The 15,636-nt window shown below is 45.5% G+C and overlaps 1 protein-coding gene across 2 annotated transcripts; it reads right to left on the bottom strand.

The window, feature by feature from the left end:
- Nucleotides 1–1,297: 1,297 nt before the first annotated feature.
- Nucleotides 1,298–15,220, bottom strand: CRLF3 (cytokine receptor like factor 3). 2 transcript variants are annotated; one of them, XM_048323382.1, is made up of 9 exons: nt 13,522–14,826; nt 13,289–13,432; nt 12,336–12,543; nt 10,455–10,542; nt 9,812–9,989; nt 8,514–8,736; nt 7,732–7,864; nt 4,604–4,716; nt 1,298–4,316 (listed from the first exon to the last, which is right to left on the bottom strand). In XM_048323382.1, exons 3-9 carry the CDS (start codon nt 12,448–12,450, stop codon nt 4,063–4,065), a joined length of 1,104 nt encoding a protein of 367 aa, XP_048179339.1. In that variant the 5' UTR covers nt 12,451–12,543; nt 13,289–13,432; nt 13,522–14,826; the 3' UTR covers nt 1,298–4,062. The 2 variants fall into 2 exon arrangements, with proteins under 2 accessions (XP_048179339.1, XP_048179338.1); XM_048323381.1 differs by lacking the exons at nt 13,289–13,432; nt 13,522–14,826 and adding an exon at nt 15,052–15,220.
- Nucleotides 15,221–15,636: the final 416 nt, after the last annotated feature.

Here is a 15,636-nt window from a genome sequence, read left to right as displayed (position 1 = left end):
CCTTTTTCCATGTTAGGATTCCGATCCTGAAATGCAGGATGTGCCAGCTGGGCTCTGCAAACTACCTTAGGCTGCCATTGAGCTGTGTGTTCTTGTCTCTAACATTGTCCAGATTCTCCTAATCTGGCCTTCAGCGTGCTCATGGCAGGTTTTAATGTTGTTTTGTAGTTGGTGATCACAATGGGTCTGTGAACCCCAACTTGGAACCTAACATGATTTCAGTATTAATTCAGTGCATTAACTATTCAAAAGTAGGTGAATTGTTAACCTTCAGCCCACATTGCTTGGAGTATGTCTTGAATTTTGAGGGGTGGGGTGAAGATTCACTGCTTCATTCCAGGCAGTTACCCATGATTTGAACTGTTCTGATTATTTATCTAATCAACAGAACAAAATTCCCAAACCATAGAATCCCCCAAACCAGAAATTTGATTTTACCTTTGGGAATACAGGAGCCATTCTGTGAGGGCAATTGTGACAGTGTTGTTCCAAGTTAAATACTTCTTAATTCACAGAAGTCTGGTGCCATCATTGACAAGTGGAGATGTTCCCTGTTACAAATCTGGCTGTGGTTTCATATCCAAGAAAACAAAGGCTTTGGAGTGGGTAAATCCTCCCTGACTAACCTGCAGTTTTTAGGCTGCTTGATTTGAGAGTGATGCTGCAGCTCTGGAGGAGAAACACTTGGCATCTTGTCATGAAGAAAGTTCATGTGAATGGAGTATTTATGAGAGAAAGCTGCCAAGTCAGCAACTTCACTTACTGGTTTCACAAGCTGTTTTTCCTTTAAAAGAGACCAAAGAACGGGAACAGGCTCCAGGTAAAGCAGAACTAAGAGAACTAAGTAAAGCTGTGTGTTAGTCCAACAGGGACTTCATTTGAAGGTGATTGAATACCTCTGCTGCTGGCCAAAAACTACAGATGTGTAAGAGTTGCACCACTGAATGCACCAGTAAGAGATGCGAACAGTAAAATGGAGATGAGACAAATCAGACATGGTGGAATATTGAGGGGTAGTTCATAGATGCTTTAACAAATTTTATTAAAAGAAGGGGAAAAGTATTTTTGTAAGATATGTCAGTTAAAATCTGGATATAAAGGTAAGTGCACAGGTGCGAAACCTGGAAATAAACTGTTTGGGACTTCTGAGGGACAGAAGATTTAAAAAATGGGGAAAAAAAAGGGGCTAAGCTCTTAAAGATGGCTGCAGTAGTCTAGAAAACATTTCCTTATATTATTAGACTGCTGTGGTTCTCAGTTTTATGCCCCAATAAATAATTTCCTAGACCATACACAGTTGAGGGATAAAATTTTTATTTAAAAAAATTCAAATTTCTCTTGACACGCAAGTCTTAGTTGAGGTAAGTGAATGTACTAGCTTAGGAAAACAACTTTCAGGATTGGGTTTCATAAGCCATTAACACTGTTACTTGCAGAGCTCCAAGAGCTATAGGTGCAAATTGTACAGGAAGTGTCAGGTTTTCCATCCAGCTGAACTCTGCTGCAGAAGAACAGAATTTACACTTTTTACTTCAAGCCTCTTCCACTTCTTTGCATCCTTTGTTCCTTTAGTGCTCAGGTCTCTTGCCCTGAGACTCTTCACTCCTCCCCCATTCACAAGGTGCAGCTCCAAGAGGTGGCTGAAAGTACCTCATTTGGAATTTGGACAGCAAGGCTTGTGCCAAGTTCAAATAAAAAACAAAAACACAGTAACAATGAAAGAACGATTGGCAATCTGCCCTCGTTTAACACACAGCTAAAGCCTGAAGGCAGAAAAAACTTCTCTTGCCTTCCTCAGCTCTCCCGGGCAGCAGTAGGGGTCTCCCATGGCCTTCACAGTCACCTTCAGCTGCTTTTATGTATATTCTGGACAACCTGACACGGCATTGCCACCTCTGGAAGTACCTGAATTCAAGGTTTAAGCTTTTTATTTTCTAATATGTAAGTATCCTGCAGAATCTACAGTCTGACCAGCCCCTCCAAAAGCAGATTAAAGGGTACCTGACCCGTTGGTACCTCAGAAATGTGGATATTCACAATTTTAGTTTCCATATCGTAAAAGTACGAAGTTACAACTAGTACCTGATACCTGAAGTGTGTAAATAAAACTGCCAGCACTACTATGTGGAGCAAGATTTAAGTCAGCTGCTATCTGGAGTGCCAGCCTGACCCTCTGAACAGGACTGACACTTTCATCTACTGAATCTTATTGTAAAAGTACTGAAAACACTCTTCACAGGAGAATTAAAGTAACAGGATAAGCTAGTATTCTTTTTCCCTGACACTGAACTAGTGAAGCTTGAAAAACTGACAGTACTGCAGGCCTTTGCTGCTAACAGTGGATGATCTGACCTGCAGCAGTTCAGTCTTTCTCACTTCATGTCTTACAGCCAATTCCAACCTAACCCTGCCTCGTGCAGGTTCTTTGCAGCACCCATCTAAATCCGCATGCATTTTTTTTTCTTGTAAATGGTATAAATACCAACAGCCATTCTCCTTGTCTGAAGTTCTTGTACCCCTGCTACAGCTGCTTGGGGAAAAATTCAGGCAGGATGGCTGATGTACTGACAGTGTGAGTATGGGCAATGTTAATTAATTGTAAAATAAGCTTTTATGCTTTAAGCTTATTATGGTAATATAGAGGGCTAATGTAGCACATTGCCACTGAAGGAAAGGCAGTATGATTGTCTAGGCTTTATAAAAATAATGCTATTCTAACGTGATAAAATATATTTAATTTTAATTGAACATGAGGTAAGAAACCCCTCAGTGAGTGTTGCTTTTAAATATTCTTTAAATCCAGTAGCATTAAAATCTTTTGACCAGGAATAAGCTCTCTTTTGAGACTGAGCTTACCCATTGTAGTTGCTCCTTAGAGGAAAAATATGTAACTTTATATAATTTCTGAACTCCAAGTCATTTAATTCACAATATTTTTTATCCCATCCTATTCTATGGAGACAGCTTAATTACCACCCTCTCTTCAATTCTGACTGCCCCAGGTTAAATCTGTGCAGGCAGGGTCTGCCTGAAGCCCACTCCCAAAGCCCATCTCCCTTACTCCAGGTGGAGCTCCAGCAGCAGGCACAGCTGCGTCAGCCCAGTCTGTCTGCAGTACTGGGACCATACACCTGCACTGACTGCACAGCATTCCCAGGCAGAATTTGGGATTGCCAGGAATCCTGCATATCACAACAGCCCTTGTGTTGTCAGACAGTAAGAGAAGGTTGTCTCTGCATGGTAGGAGGGCTCTGAGGAACCACAGCTGCCAATCCACAGGTTGAGGCCAGGTACCAAATCACTGAGACTGTCTCTGACACAGGATCCATGTGAATTGTAACCAGGGAAGACATTCAGAGACGATCAGGATAACATCCTGCGCTGGCTGTTGGTCTGCTTGAGGCAGCCTTGCACCGTTGATGTAAGTATCACCATGCAGCTACTCTAGAAAACATTCCAAGTGACAACACAGAAAACAGTTCAAGAAGTATTGAAATAAGGCACTTAAGTGAGACAGGAACAGGCTGGCTCAGATGTCCCTGCTCCGGAGGGACAAACAGTACCATGCGCGGAGGAAGCAGCTGCCACAGGTGGGCCCCACTGTCCACTCAGACTCCTAAGGCAGCATCGTGCACAAGGAAGCAGAGCAGGACCTTGCCACTCTAAATACTGTGCTCTGAGTGGTATAAATACAACTTTGGTCCATTACCACCCCTAAAATGCTTACAGAGCAGCAGTTTTAAGCAAAGTTAATTCTACACAACGCGCGTACCCTGAGACGAGTACAATGAAATACTGACAAAAATCAAGTCTGGAGGAAAAAAGGGAAAGGTCTGATGGACTGCTTAAATTAATTTGCCTACACAAATGCTTGTGTCTAGCTTTTTCCAGAGTAACAAATCAAATGTTTCACAATTATTGTTTAAATGAATCCAGTATGAAGTACAATATAGTGGAGTTCAAGTACTATAAAGACAGGGGTTTGTTACAAGATTGTTGTCAAACAGCTGGAAACTCAGCTTTTAACATTACAGCAAGAACAAAAAATAACTTTACTCACTGCTAAAACACCAAAACCTTCCAGCCTGGGTATGAAAATGAACATCCAAAATACAAAGATCCACAGCACTGATCAAGTACCCAGTCGAAGACCACTTCTCTGTTGTTGGAGCTGATGGTTACTCGAAGCTTGAAGTTTCCTCCCTCGTTGCTGCAGGGTCCCAACTGCACAACTTCCATGTCAAATGTCACAGTCGAGCCAGAAGTAACAGCAGGCAGCTGGTTTGTCATTTCTTTTCCATTTACAAATACTGCCCCTGAAACAGTCAGCAGATCTACCATTTCTCATTTTCTGCATGTACTAACATGGAAGATCACATCTCCCCATTTTTTGCAAACGAATAGGGAAAAAACGCTGCTGCATTTCTTTTGTCACATGGAACAGGCTGCAGTAACTGCAAGCAGGAAGAGGAGATCTGTGATCTCACCAAAGATTTTTAACTGCACAAGCAGCACATACATAAAAGTTGCTCATATATTATGCAGGGATCTAAAGAGCCAGGGGCTGTGGGGTTTGGGGGGGAATTCTGTGGTTCAGACTCACCATTTGTGCTGATGCACACAGCTTTGTCCCGCTGAAGGGAGTCGTAGCCATTCTGCTGCTCCACGCACACTCCCAGGCTGTCCCGTCGGTCTGGCTGGCCCACGGTCTCAATTCTAACAAGCAAAAAGTTAAGTCAAAACCTGAAGCTTTAAATCAAAACATACCATGAAATCCAGACAGTAATAACCTGTCACACCAGACCCCTGTACTGTGTTCCATGGCTCTCAACAAATTCATCCAAACTTTTGGGGAGATCCCCAAAATTCCTACCAGCTTTCCCAAGAGCTCCACTGAGCAATACTCTGTTAATCTGTACAAAATAGGAACGTGCTTCCTGCAAACTTCCAATGGTATTTAATACTATTCTCCACTGTCACATCTTAGAAATGGTCTTTTGAAATGATTTCCAGTTGTCTGAAGCAGACAGTGTGCTCAGCTAGCCAATTAGCTATATCAGATTACTGGTCAGCATCATGTATTATGACAAGACAGCAGTAGTTTCAGCAGGGATTTAATAAGCATTACCAAAATAGGTTTTTTGGGCCCTGCCATGTTCTGCTGTAATGGGATGAGGATGGGATGTTGCTTAGGGGGTGTGTTTGGTTTAGGCTTTTGTAATAAATCAGCTTGGTGCAAACCAAGCAATGCCTAGAAGAGCATTTACATGTCTGGCTTCTGCTCAGCTGTATTTGGAGTTTTAGTCTGGGGAAAGAATCTCTGAAGAAAATGCAAACAAGTTTTGCAAATGACCAGGGACTCAGTTCCCTTTGGGCCCCAGCAGAGGAGCGAGGCTGCACAGTTCGTACGCTGAAGGGCTGTTCTGGACTTGAGTCCTTTCTCTAGTACTGCCACCTCTCAAAGGTGCTAAATCCTACTTTACAGAGAGCCTGAGTGACTCAGGAAATTCAGATGGTCTTTCCTAGAAAGTAAAGCAGTTGCTATTTTCATTGCAGCTTGAGAGAAAGAACAGACTGATACATGGTTGTTGGCACACAAGGGAAAACTTCAGCAAAGCTTTCAAGAACCAGCAATTAAAGGGGGCAGTGGACTGGCACAGAATGGGTTAACTCTTTTGAGGCAAACCGGGAAGATAAAATTGGAACCATGTTTTACTTTTGCACTCCATTAGGTTTTTCAGTCCCCTGGGAATGTCACTAAAAGAGCAGTAGCCTTGCACTGTAAAGCGAAGGGAAAACAATTATTTAAATCTCCAAGAAGCTTTTTACTTTGGAAGGGATCCACAATGTTTTCCCAAAGCAACTTTAAAGGCAATTTCAAATTGATTTTGGTGCACAACAAAAATGCCACACAACAAAACCTCTCTGCCACTGCAGCCCAAACACTGAACCCCAGTGAACCACCACCAGTTTCTATTTGCCTCAGAGCACAGAAAGGTCCATCTGTGTGGGATCACAGGCACTGCCTCACGGTCAGCTGTCAGCAGAGCAGAGTTGTGCTGGGTTCCTGATAAAGCCAGCGTGACCACCACAGGGCATCTGCTGGGCGAGCCCGAATCACCAGCCTGGCCAGAAGGACTGTGGCTCCCCACAGCAAACAAAGCTTTAGAGACGAAGGGCAGGTCACTGCAGAGAAATGTTCCTGTCCCTAAGGGCAGCTCCCTGGAGGCTGCAAAGAAACACGAGGAGATTTGACCTAATGCAGTGATGTTTTCCTACAGCTTGGCCAAATGCTTCACCTCAGGACAACTGCCACAGCTTATCTTTAAAATGTAGATACAAAATACTGTGTTTATCACAGCTTCACTTCTCACTGACAAGCTGTGCCTGGGTCCTGAACACAGAGAACCCCCAGAGCTGTTTGTGAATAATAACTTGTGCTCCAACAGCTGGAGAAAGTCAAGCACCAAGTACTACATCTCCCTGCTCAGGAAAATCTCTCACACTTCCAAACAAGAAGCTACTCCTGGACCTTGGAAGGGGAACACAACCAATTCTTGAGGCTGTCTTCAATCTCAAGATTCGTGTCACGATAGCTCTTGTGGACACATCCTCTGCCATCCTGAAACAATCTCCTCTTGGAGAGAAGTCCATAACCAAAATGTGAAGCAAAACATTTTCACATGCTACCAATAAAAAATGATAAAAGGCACTGGACTGAGAGAGAACCTCAAGGGAAACCTCAAGGTTCTGCCTTTAATTTCACAGGCATTGCTGAGCCAAGAGAAGTAAAATCTAGCAATAGATTTCAAATGAAAGCTTTAGATCTTTTTACCTATCTCAGACAGGGCAACTGAATACATCCTCACACTGCAACCATCTGAAGTTAACATAATCTGTTATCAGGAAGGGTTAAATGAAACACCATGGAATAAGTAATGAAAGTATCATGAACAGCCCTTTTTGATTGCCTTTGGGGGTTGCTTGCTGTACAGCAAGTAGTTTTATTTAACCAGGGAAAAGATGAAACAAAGCTTCAGAGTCTCTGAGGTCTGTAATTACAACTGACATATCCACAAGGACATTCCTCATACCCTGTTAAACAGCATCATCTCAGGGATAGGACTACAGGCAGAAAAACTGCCAAGGTGTTTAATCATGTTCTGTGTCAAATGGAAAGCTTGAAATTCACAAGATCCCTTCTCCACTCTGGATCTTCTAATGCCAGTTTCAAGCATTAGTAGTCTGACCAGCACTATTTATCTCAGATGTTAAAGGCATTGCTGCCAGACTGTCATCCCAACAGCACATCAGTGTTTTCATGTCCAAAGTATTCAGAGCCAGTGAATAGTCTGGGAAGGAAAGTAACCCCTGGCCCAAGGTTAAAAGGAACTAGAGGCAAAGCGCCACTGACTTCAGCCAGTAACAGCTGCTACAAAACATCAGGAAGTTCAACATTCCACAGATCTGATCAGCATGGGCTATATTTTACCATCCCTCAGGAGTTCACTCATCTCTCTTTTATATAACCGCAGATCCTACAAAAACATCAGGTGTTTTCCTACAAAGCCAGGAAGCAGAACTAAAGAACTAAAGATGTCACATAGAGACACTACCTTGACTAGAGCTGAGCTGATTTAAAACTCAAACATGCCTCAGGTTTACACACAATTCAGATGTGACAGCTCACAGGGGATGCACCAGCCACCAGCCACCCAAAAAAGGACTTGCCTGAATGTTAATGTTTGCCCACAGAAATAAGTAGGAGCTTTGGAGTAGAGCACACCACACGATTGAGAATCATTCCGAAGTGCTATGTTTCTTCGGCTGCTCAAGCTGTAACCCTCCAGACCAGTTGTCCATTCTTCAAAGAAAACAAACAAACAAGAAAGAAATTGTGAACCTCAACTCGCTCCTGTCTGTGCAAAATCAAGCCAATCCCAATGTCTACTCAGTCCACCTCATGCAGCTCAAGCTATGTTAATAACAGGGGCTGGTTTTGCCTTTTTCTTATGGAGAGATTTGTTTTTCAAATAAATTGCAATTACAAAAAGTATTTTCCAGCTCAGAGTTCCCCAGGAGTTCACTCTTTGCTGCAATCCCTGCCAAGTCTTATCGTAGGCAAAGAAAACCCTTCATTACCCACTGCGCTTACAAATTTTTAAGTGAAGAGAAAATTTAAATTTTTCTCTCTCCAAGATAAGAGCTTGTTGTGAGCTGTACGTCATCAAAAATGCTTACGTTGTGGCGAGGGAGAAGGGAAAAATAATGCTTTTCTTCTGGCTCACATGCTTTCCAAGGCTAAGGAAGCAGTGAGCCACCTGTGAAAGGCTCACTGAGTGTCCCCATGCCAAGGAAGAAAAGAATGAATTGTAGGACAGAGGAACAGTTCATCACATGTCACACGCACACCCCATAGCTGGAGACACCCCCCATCACACAAGCATAGCTCCATCCAGCTGCAGCCCCCCCGGAGTGCTGATGAGCAGCTGAGGGTTCAGGATGACCAATACCGTGGGGGACCAGCGTGGTGCGGCCAATCTGGGGGACACTCCAGGGGCTCCACTCCTGCCGCCCGTCCCCGCGGGCGCACACCCGGAACTGGTAATCCACGTTGGGATCAATGTGCAGCACTATGAACTCTGTCTCCGAGCCCACATACACATCCTCAAAGTGGCTGGCAGTGCTCTTGCGGTACTGCAGCCGGTAGTCCTGGGGTATGAAATCATCATCCACCTGCAGGAACATTTACTGCGTTAATAAGGATCCCCCTGGTTCTCCTTTTCTCTCTGAAGGGGCACATGTTAGGACAGCACTGCAGGTGATCAGACTCACAAGGTATTCCAGAGCAGAAAATGTGCCTTGTAGACACATCAGTGTCTGAACTAACATCAGTGTCTGAACCAATAAAAAGATGTATCAGAATTATTACAGCTAAAAAATATTTACAGAGGAAGAAACATTTAACAGAAGGCTGTTCATTCTAGCAGAGATATAAAAAAATCCTTCAGCCAAAAGCTGAGAACAACTTTGCAGAAGAAATTCTGTGCCAGTTTTTAACAGCAAGGGAAAATGACTGTTGTCCTTCATAAACTGTTCCAAGAATGATTTCCAGTTCTTTGATATTTCTAAGTCCAAAGATATTTACACACACACACACCCCCTCAAAAAAGCCCCCTTCAATATCCCCCAGGCACAACCAAATCCAGGGAATTCCTCTATACCACAGTAAATCAGACCCCACCTGAGAGCAGTGCCTATGGTTTAATAACCTGAGTCCACATCCTTTACAAGTGAAGGGTGGCCAACAACGACTGGAAGTTGCTAGAACAACAAAAGTTTGTTTGATGCTGCCAAGGAGCATAGAACTGTCCAACAACAAGTAAACCACATCAGATCACAGCAGTGGTTTACTCAAAAATAGTCTCTGTGTATCAAAGAGAAAAGCTACTGGACTAGCTAACACCAATATAATAATATTTTCTCTTTCAACCCACTGCATCTCCCTAGGAACACAAACATGCTTAGGGGTAAAAGCATAAGAGAGCAGGTCCAGCCTCATCCTGGATCTGCTGACGCAAGTGTCACTGCCAGGCAGACTCAAACCCCAGCACCAACCACACCGTCACCAGGCTACCTTGCCTTTAAATGACACCATTACCATAAAAAGCTCTTCTCAAGTTTCTAACTCCACACTGGAGTGGACTAGTCCTTCGAAAGCCATAGAGAATTCAGAAAGAAGGTGGATTACTTGGGTTCTTTTAGAAAAAACTCAAGTCTAGAGGATTTTCCAACAGGATATTTTACCTACCTTACACCATCGGACTAAAATACCTCCAGGCTTTTCCACAAATTCCTCCAGCTGTACAGGTGGGCGAGATGCCACAGTTCCATGTCTGAATATTTGATTTTTCAGTATAGTAAGGAGGCAGTCATCCAGCTGGGCAGATAAACAAGGCACATCAACCAAGGAGGGCACTTCTGGTAAGCTGAGAAAGGAAAGTTCACTGTAATGAGAGGGGCCAGCTTCTACAAATTCATATTTCATCCATACACTTGAATCTGTGCAGATTTGCAAAGAGAGAACAGCTGCAGAAATTGGCACGTGCACTCCAAACTTAAAAGACTCAGAAAACATTGTGTTTTCAGCCCTAACCAGACTGCCTGTTTGTCAGTAAATACTCTGAAACACAGGCTGTTCTATGGGGAGTGGCTTCATCCTTCGCAAATAAACAGCCTTTATTTCCACAGAACATACGGAGGGTGAAAATCCCCTCCATTCTCTAAGTACCAGCCCCAATAAGAGTCTGTGAAACAAACAGGACAGCAGCACCTCAAATGAATCTTTTGAGGCAATGGAGTGGAAAACATTTGTTTCAAAAGAGAAAAGATCCTCTTCAAAGAAGGGCACATGTGCCACTGCCTCAGATCACCTCAGAATGTTGGTGTCTTACCTATCTAGCTGAATATGTAAAGCTTTTTTTGTAAAGTTGCAAAGTTTCTCATTCTGTGTTCCCACATCTCCATCGACTGCACTCTCTCCTGCAACCAAACAGTAAAAATATTCTAATGAGACAACATCCACAGAAGGCATTCTTTGCTCCAAAGAATAACCAGTTCTGACACGAACAACCAATTAAATGTGAAGCATTCTCAGCACTTTTGCTAGTCTTAGCTAGAAAATACAATTACAGGTAACAATATAAAGCCTATCTAGCAACTTTTGAAGCTCTCAAATCTACCTGTAGACACACCCATAACAGATGTAATAATTTGCCTCAGGTCTCAGACAGGAGCAGAACTGGGGTCAGATGATGCCAAAAGTCAGGGTTAATAATCCCTTCCTCCATCAGCTTTAAATGAAGAGAAAAGCAAAGTACCTTCACTGATCAGAAAATAAAAAAGCAGACACTTGAAAGCAAGAAATAATTTCAACCATTGTTCTATTTGCTACAATCAAAATGGCACTATTGTCACAATGAAGGAAATAATCCATGCATTGAAGTGTGGAGATAAATACAAACATTTTCCTAAGCTTTCCATATAAAGTAGCACCTCACACTTCATCTTACAGAGACATATGCTCCAGTCTCCTGACTTTAGGATAATTTACAACTTCAGCAAGCTCAGTCCTTTTCCAAGTGGAGGATTACGCACGTTACAAATCTCTGAAGGAAAGCACACATCATAATTGGCAGCAGGAGATTTAATAACCACGGAGGCTTAACTCCTTTCTGACTTAGCTGCAATGTGTGCTTGTCCTGCCCACAGCACTCAGTGATGCTCCTACTCAGAGCACCCAGGGGATGGGAAGTGCAGCAAGTCAGCTTCTCATGAGACCCCACAGAATCTCACACAAAACACAGGCAATCTTTGCCACCACCCTGACTCAGTAAGGTGAGACTTAAAATAAAACCAAGGTGAATACAAGCTGTCCTAGAGTTGTGGTGGTAGAAAAAAACCCCAACAAATTAATCCTTTAAACACTGTCACTGCTCCTGTGAGCAGGAGGCACTGAGCTCCCAGGCCAGCACAAAGCTCAGGGCTGAGGAGGAACTGGGAGCTTTCCCACCCCTGGGACATGGCTCAATGTGCTTTAGCTCCCAGAACTGAGCTCATGCTGAAAGAAAGTTAAAGTTGAGACACGAGAACAATGCAAGGAAACTGCCAACACACTCATGGCTCAGACATGCCCTCAGTAGGTTCTCCAGCCCGGGGAAAACAGGCAAGAGTGACATTCCTTTCTGCCGAGGTATTTAGCATCAGTAGGGTATAGTCTGGCCCTTACAGTAGTATTCCACATGGCCATTTTTGTCTGCCTCATCTTCAGACTTTTTAGAGAAACTTTCCCCACACAGCTGCCATATCATTCCTCATGCTCCCCCACCAACAGCAAATATAATCACACGTAGGAGGACAATTTGTTTATTTCAGCTGCTATTTCAGCAAGACAGAAATAACTTACTTCACCAAAATAGACACTTTGCTATGGTGGTATCCACCATATATTTTACTTCAAAGTAGCCTGACATACTTTTCTGTCTACCCTGGAGAGGTACAGAATTTCTCTGTAGTGAAATAATTCCCAAATAAGTACTTCCTGCCCTTTAGGAGAGCCTACACTGACATACGTACAACCTAGGATCGGAGTGAAATGTTGAAATATGGATTTGTAGGAGATAATATTGATCAGCTCTTCACTACATCTACCCAATTCTTAACATTTAGTTTGAGATAAGTCCAAAATGAGCCAAACACACTGCTCATAATTCCAGACTTTTGACAGACCCACACTGGAAGGCAGAGCTAAGACTCAGCACCAGGTCCTGCCTCACCTTCCCGGAGCAGATCATCGGCCGTGCTGACTCCGTGCTCTATCAGCTTCTGGCATTCATCCAGGGGCTTGATGCTCTCTTGCTCTATGACATCCACTTCCTGCAGTAGGGACATCAGTCGCTCATCCAGAAGCTTCTTTAGGGTCCCTTTCAAATCGCTAAAATGCTGCTCAAGCACATCTCTGGTCAATGTTGCACTTTCTTTGATCTGAATTCAGGTAACAGGAAAGAAGGATTTAGGATAAAGGCAAAGGCCATACACATCTTTTATTTTTCTGAAGCATCTCATTTGCTCAGTAAAGCTGCAAGTGGAGTCTGCTTTAAAAATGACCACTGGCAGTTAACAAATTAGTGAAGTCATTTTTAGTACATGTACAGCAGGGAGGGAGGCAAAGAAACCAGCCTGGACAAGGGGAAGAGCATATTAACTAAACAAAATACAAACTGGATTACGGGTGCTTCAATCAAGGAATTTTTCTTGTCAGAAAAATCCAAATGCTTTGTAGATCTCCTCCCTGCTGCCTCTCAAAAAACCCCCACTGCTGTAATCCTACTCAAAAACCACCTGGCATCATATACAGGCAATCCCCCTTGCAAACAAAAACCTATCAGACTCTTTGAAAACTATCTAGGAGCACTTTTCCAAGCCCTATCAGTTCACTGGATTTTTAAAATCCTCGGCTTTCTTTTCAATTTTGTTCAAACAGCCCCCCTTGGTGACAGGACAGGCTGAACAGCAAGTCTGTTTTGATTCCGGAAGAACCCGACCACGGAAGGTTCTACAAGTGTTTATTAAAATGTCAGCAAACTTGCTGAATCTGACTTTTAGGGAAGAAAACACACTTGAACATCCCTGAGCTAAAGATGCAAAAATCAGAAGTGAACATCTCCCTGTGAACAACTTTTCTAAGTCACACACACAAGGAAATGCTGCAACACACTCATGGCCTTACACGTAATTTCTAGATCTTTAGAAGTACAGACAACCAACACAGGAAGTTCTCTGGTTAGGTAAAATAAATTTCCTCTTCAACTAATATTCATGAAGCTCTGCAGCTGCCACACAGCTCTGCTTCCCTTTTCTTGTAATTTCAATGCTTGAGGAAAAAAAAAAAGAGGAAGTATTTAGCTTTGTGAAGGGGTGGGGCAAAGGAAGGCAGAACAGTCACTTCTCCAAGCTCTTTACCTCCATTACAGGCAGATACAAATTCAGCAGCTCAGCTCCAGGATTAGATACTGCTCATCATGCAAAAGAGGAAATGCAAGTCCCTGAACACACAGAGCTCGGTGCAGTTTGCGGAAAATCATGTCCCATTGGTCCAAAGGAAAAGGATGCAATGTAAGTGATCCAGCTCTATCACATCTGCCCACCAGTCCCCAAATAATAAAGCTGCCACTATATGAACCCCAGTCTAGCACACTCAGCACTTTGGGAACACAGGGAACTCTTGGATGTGCACAAAACAGCAAGTGGTCCTGAAGATGGAAAGAGAGAAAACATAAACATGCACACAGTAAAGAAATTCCCCCTGAGAGGAAAAGGAAAGGTGAGCTAACTACACACTCACTGCACAAAGGCACATGGGCTGCCTTTCACTGCACTTGGAATTGCCAAGCAACACTTTGAGATTACAAGGTTTGGACTAAAGACAGCCATGAACAATTTATTTTCTTAAGCAGCCTGTGGTTTCAATGCCGACTAATTAAATGTCCAGTGATCACCCACATGCACTTGGGAGCAGGACACTCTCCTAGCAGATTTACAGCAGGTTTCTACACTAACGGGATCTGCTCCAGAAAAACTAACAGGTCAACACAGAAACACTCGCTGAGTTTGATTTTGTTTGGGTTTTTATTTATCCGTTGCAGAGCTGAATCAAAGACAGCAAGGCATCACTTCCAGTCTGCAAAACCCCAAATGCTGAGACGCTGCCTGAGCAGAGGAGCCAGCCCTGCACTATGGCTCTCCCTGCCCACACTTGCCTATCTCCTCCTGCATCTCCCGGCGGGTGGGTCACAGTCCCAATGGAAACTCTCCTCTGGCTCCAGTGCACAGCTGCAGACAAACCAGCTAACCCGGAATGCTGGCAAGCCTCCTGCCTGACCCACGGAGTACGTGACCCAGGCACTGTGGTGCATGGGGACAGCAGCCTTCAGCACATCATCCAAAACAGGGAGCAGCTTGCCCAGGCAGGTATCCGATGCGAAGATGGGTATAACATTCCCTATTAAATCAGACTTAGCGACCCAGCTACTTTGGAAAATGTAGTTCCTTAAGATTTTACTCCTGCCTGGGGAACCTCCCTGTCATCCCAGAAAATGAGGTTCAGCTCAGTAACAGACTTCAGCTCGCATCCCTTTCCTCCGACACGTCCCACATCTGCCCACTCCCACGCCCTCCATCTCCGGCACCCACCGAGACCACAGGCCGGTCCCAGGGCTCTCATAACCCCTCGATTCGGCGGGGCTCCCCCTCCTCCACCTTCCCCACACCTGAGGCCCATCCCGGCTCTCCCGGCGGACAGGAAACACGGACAAATACCGGGCCCCGGGAGCGGAGCGGCCAGGCCCAGCCGCCGCGCCCGGAGGGGTCCCTGGTGCTGGCCCCCCCCCCCCCACCGGCCCCGCCTGTGGGCACCGGGCGCAGCCCGGGCAGGGCTCTGGCCGCTCGTCCCGGGACAGCTCCGGAGAGCCCCGTCCCGTCCTACTTCCCCACCTGCTCCCGCGCCTGCTGCAGCCCCTGCAGCCGCTGCTGCAGCTCCCGCCGGTAGCTCCGCGCCGCCTCAATGCTCTCTCGAGCCTCCTGCAAGAGGAGCCGCACCTCGACCTCGGCGGCGGCGGCCTCCATGGGCAGCCGCGGCGGCAGCGAGGCGGGGGCGGGGCGGGGCGGGGCGGTCGGACCTCGCCCCCGGAAGGGCCGCGCATCCGCGGGGCGGGGCGGGAAGCGCGGCGGGACTGGGAGCGGGGGGTGGCCCCGGGGCACAGACCGGTGGCCGGTGACGTCAGCGAAGTGTGACGTTAGGGGCGGGCAGGGCACGCGCTGCCCGCGTGACGTCACGGCCGCGGCGCGAAAACCCGACTGACAGCGCTGAAGGCGGGAGTGGGATCAGAAGGGGGCGTGGCCTCGGCGGGGAAGGAGGCGGGGCGAGCTGGACCCGGGTCGCCCGCGTCACGTGACCGGGACAGACGGGCGGCCGTTGGGCAGTGCGCGCGGGTCACGTGGGAGTGGCCAAAGGCCCCGCCCCCCGCCTTCCGCGCGGACGATCCGAATCTGGTCCCGCGCGCGCTTTTACCGCCCGCC

Source organism: Corvus hawaiiensis, chromosome 19 (assembly GCF_020740725.1).
Source record: "Corvus hawaiiensis isolate bCorHaw1 chromosome 19, bCorHaw1.pri.cur, whole genome shotgun sequence".
NCBI classification, from domain to species: domain Eukaryota; kingdom Metazoa; phylum Chordata; class Aves; order Passeriformes; family Corvidae; genus Corvus; species Corvus hawaiiensis.
The sequence above is the reverse complement of the archived record's forward strand: the minus strand, read 5'-3'. Positions and strand labels throughout refer to the sequence as shown.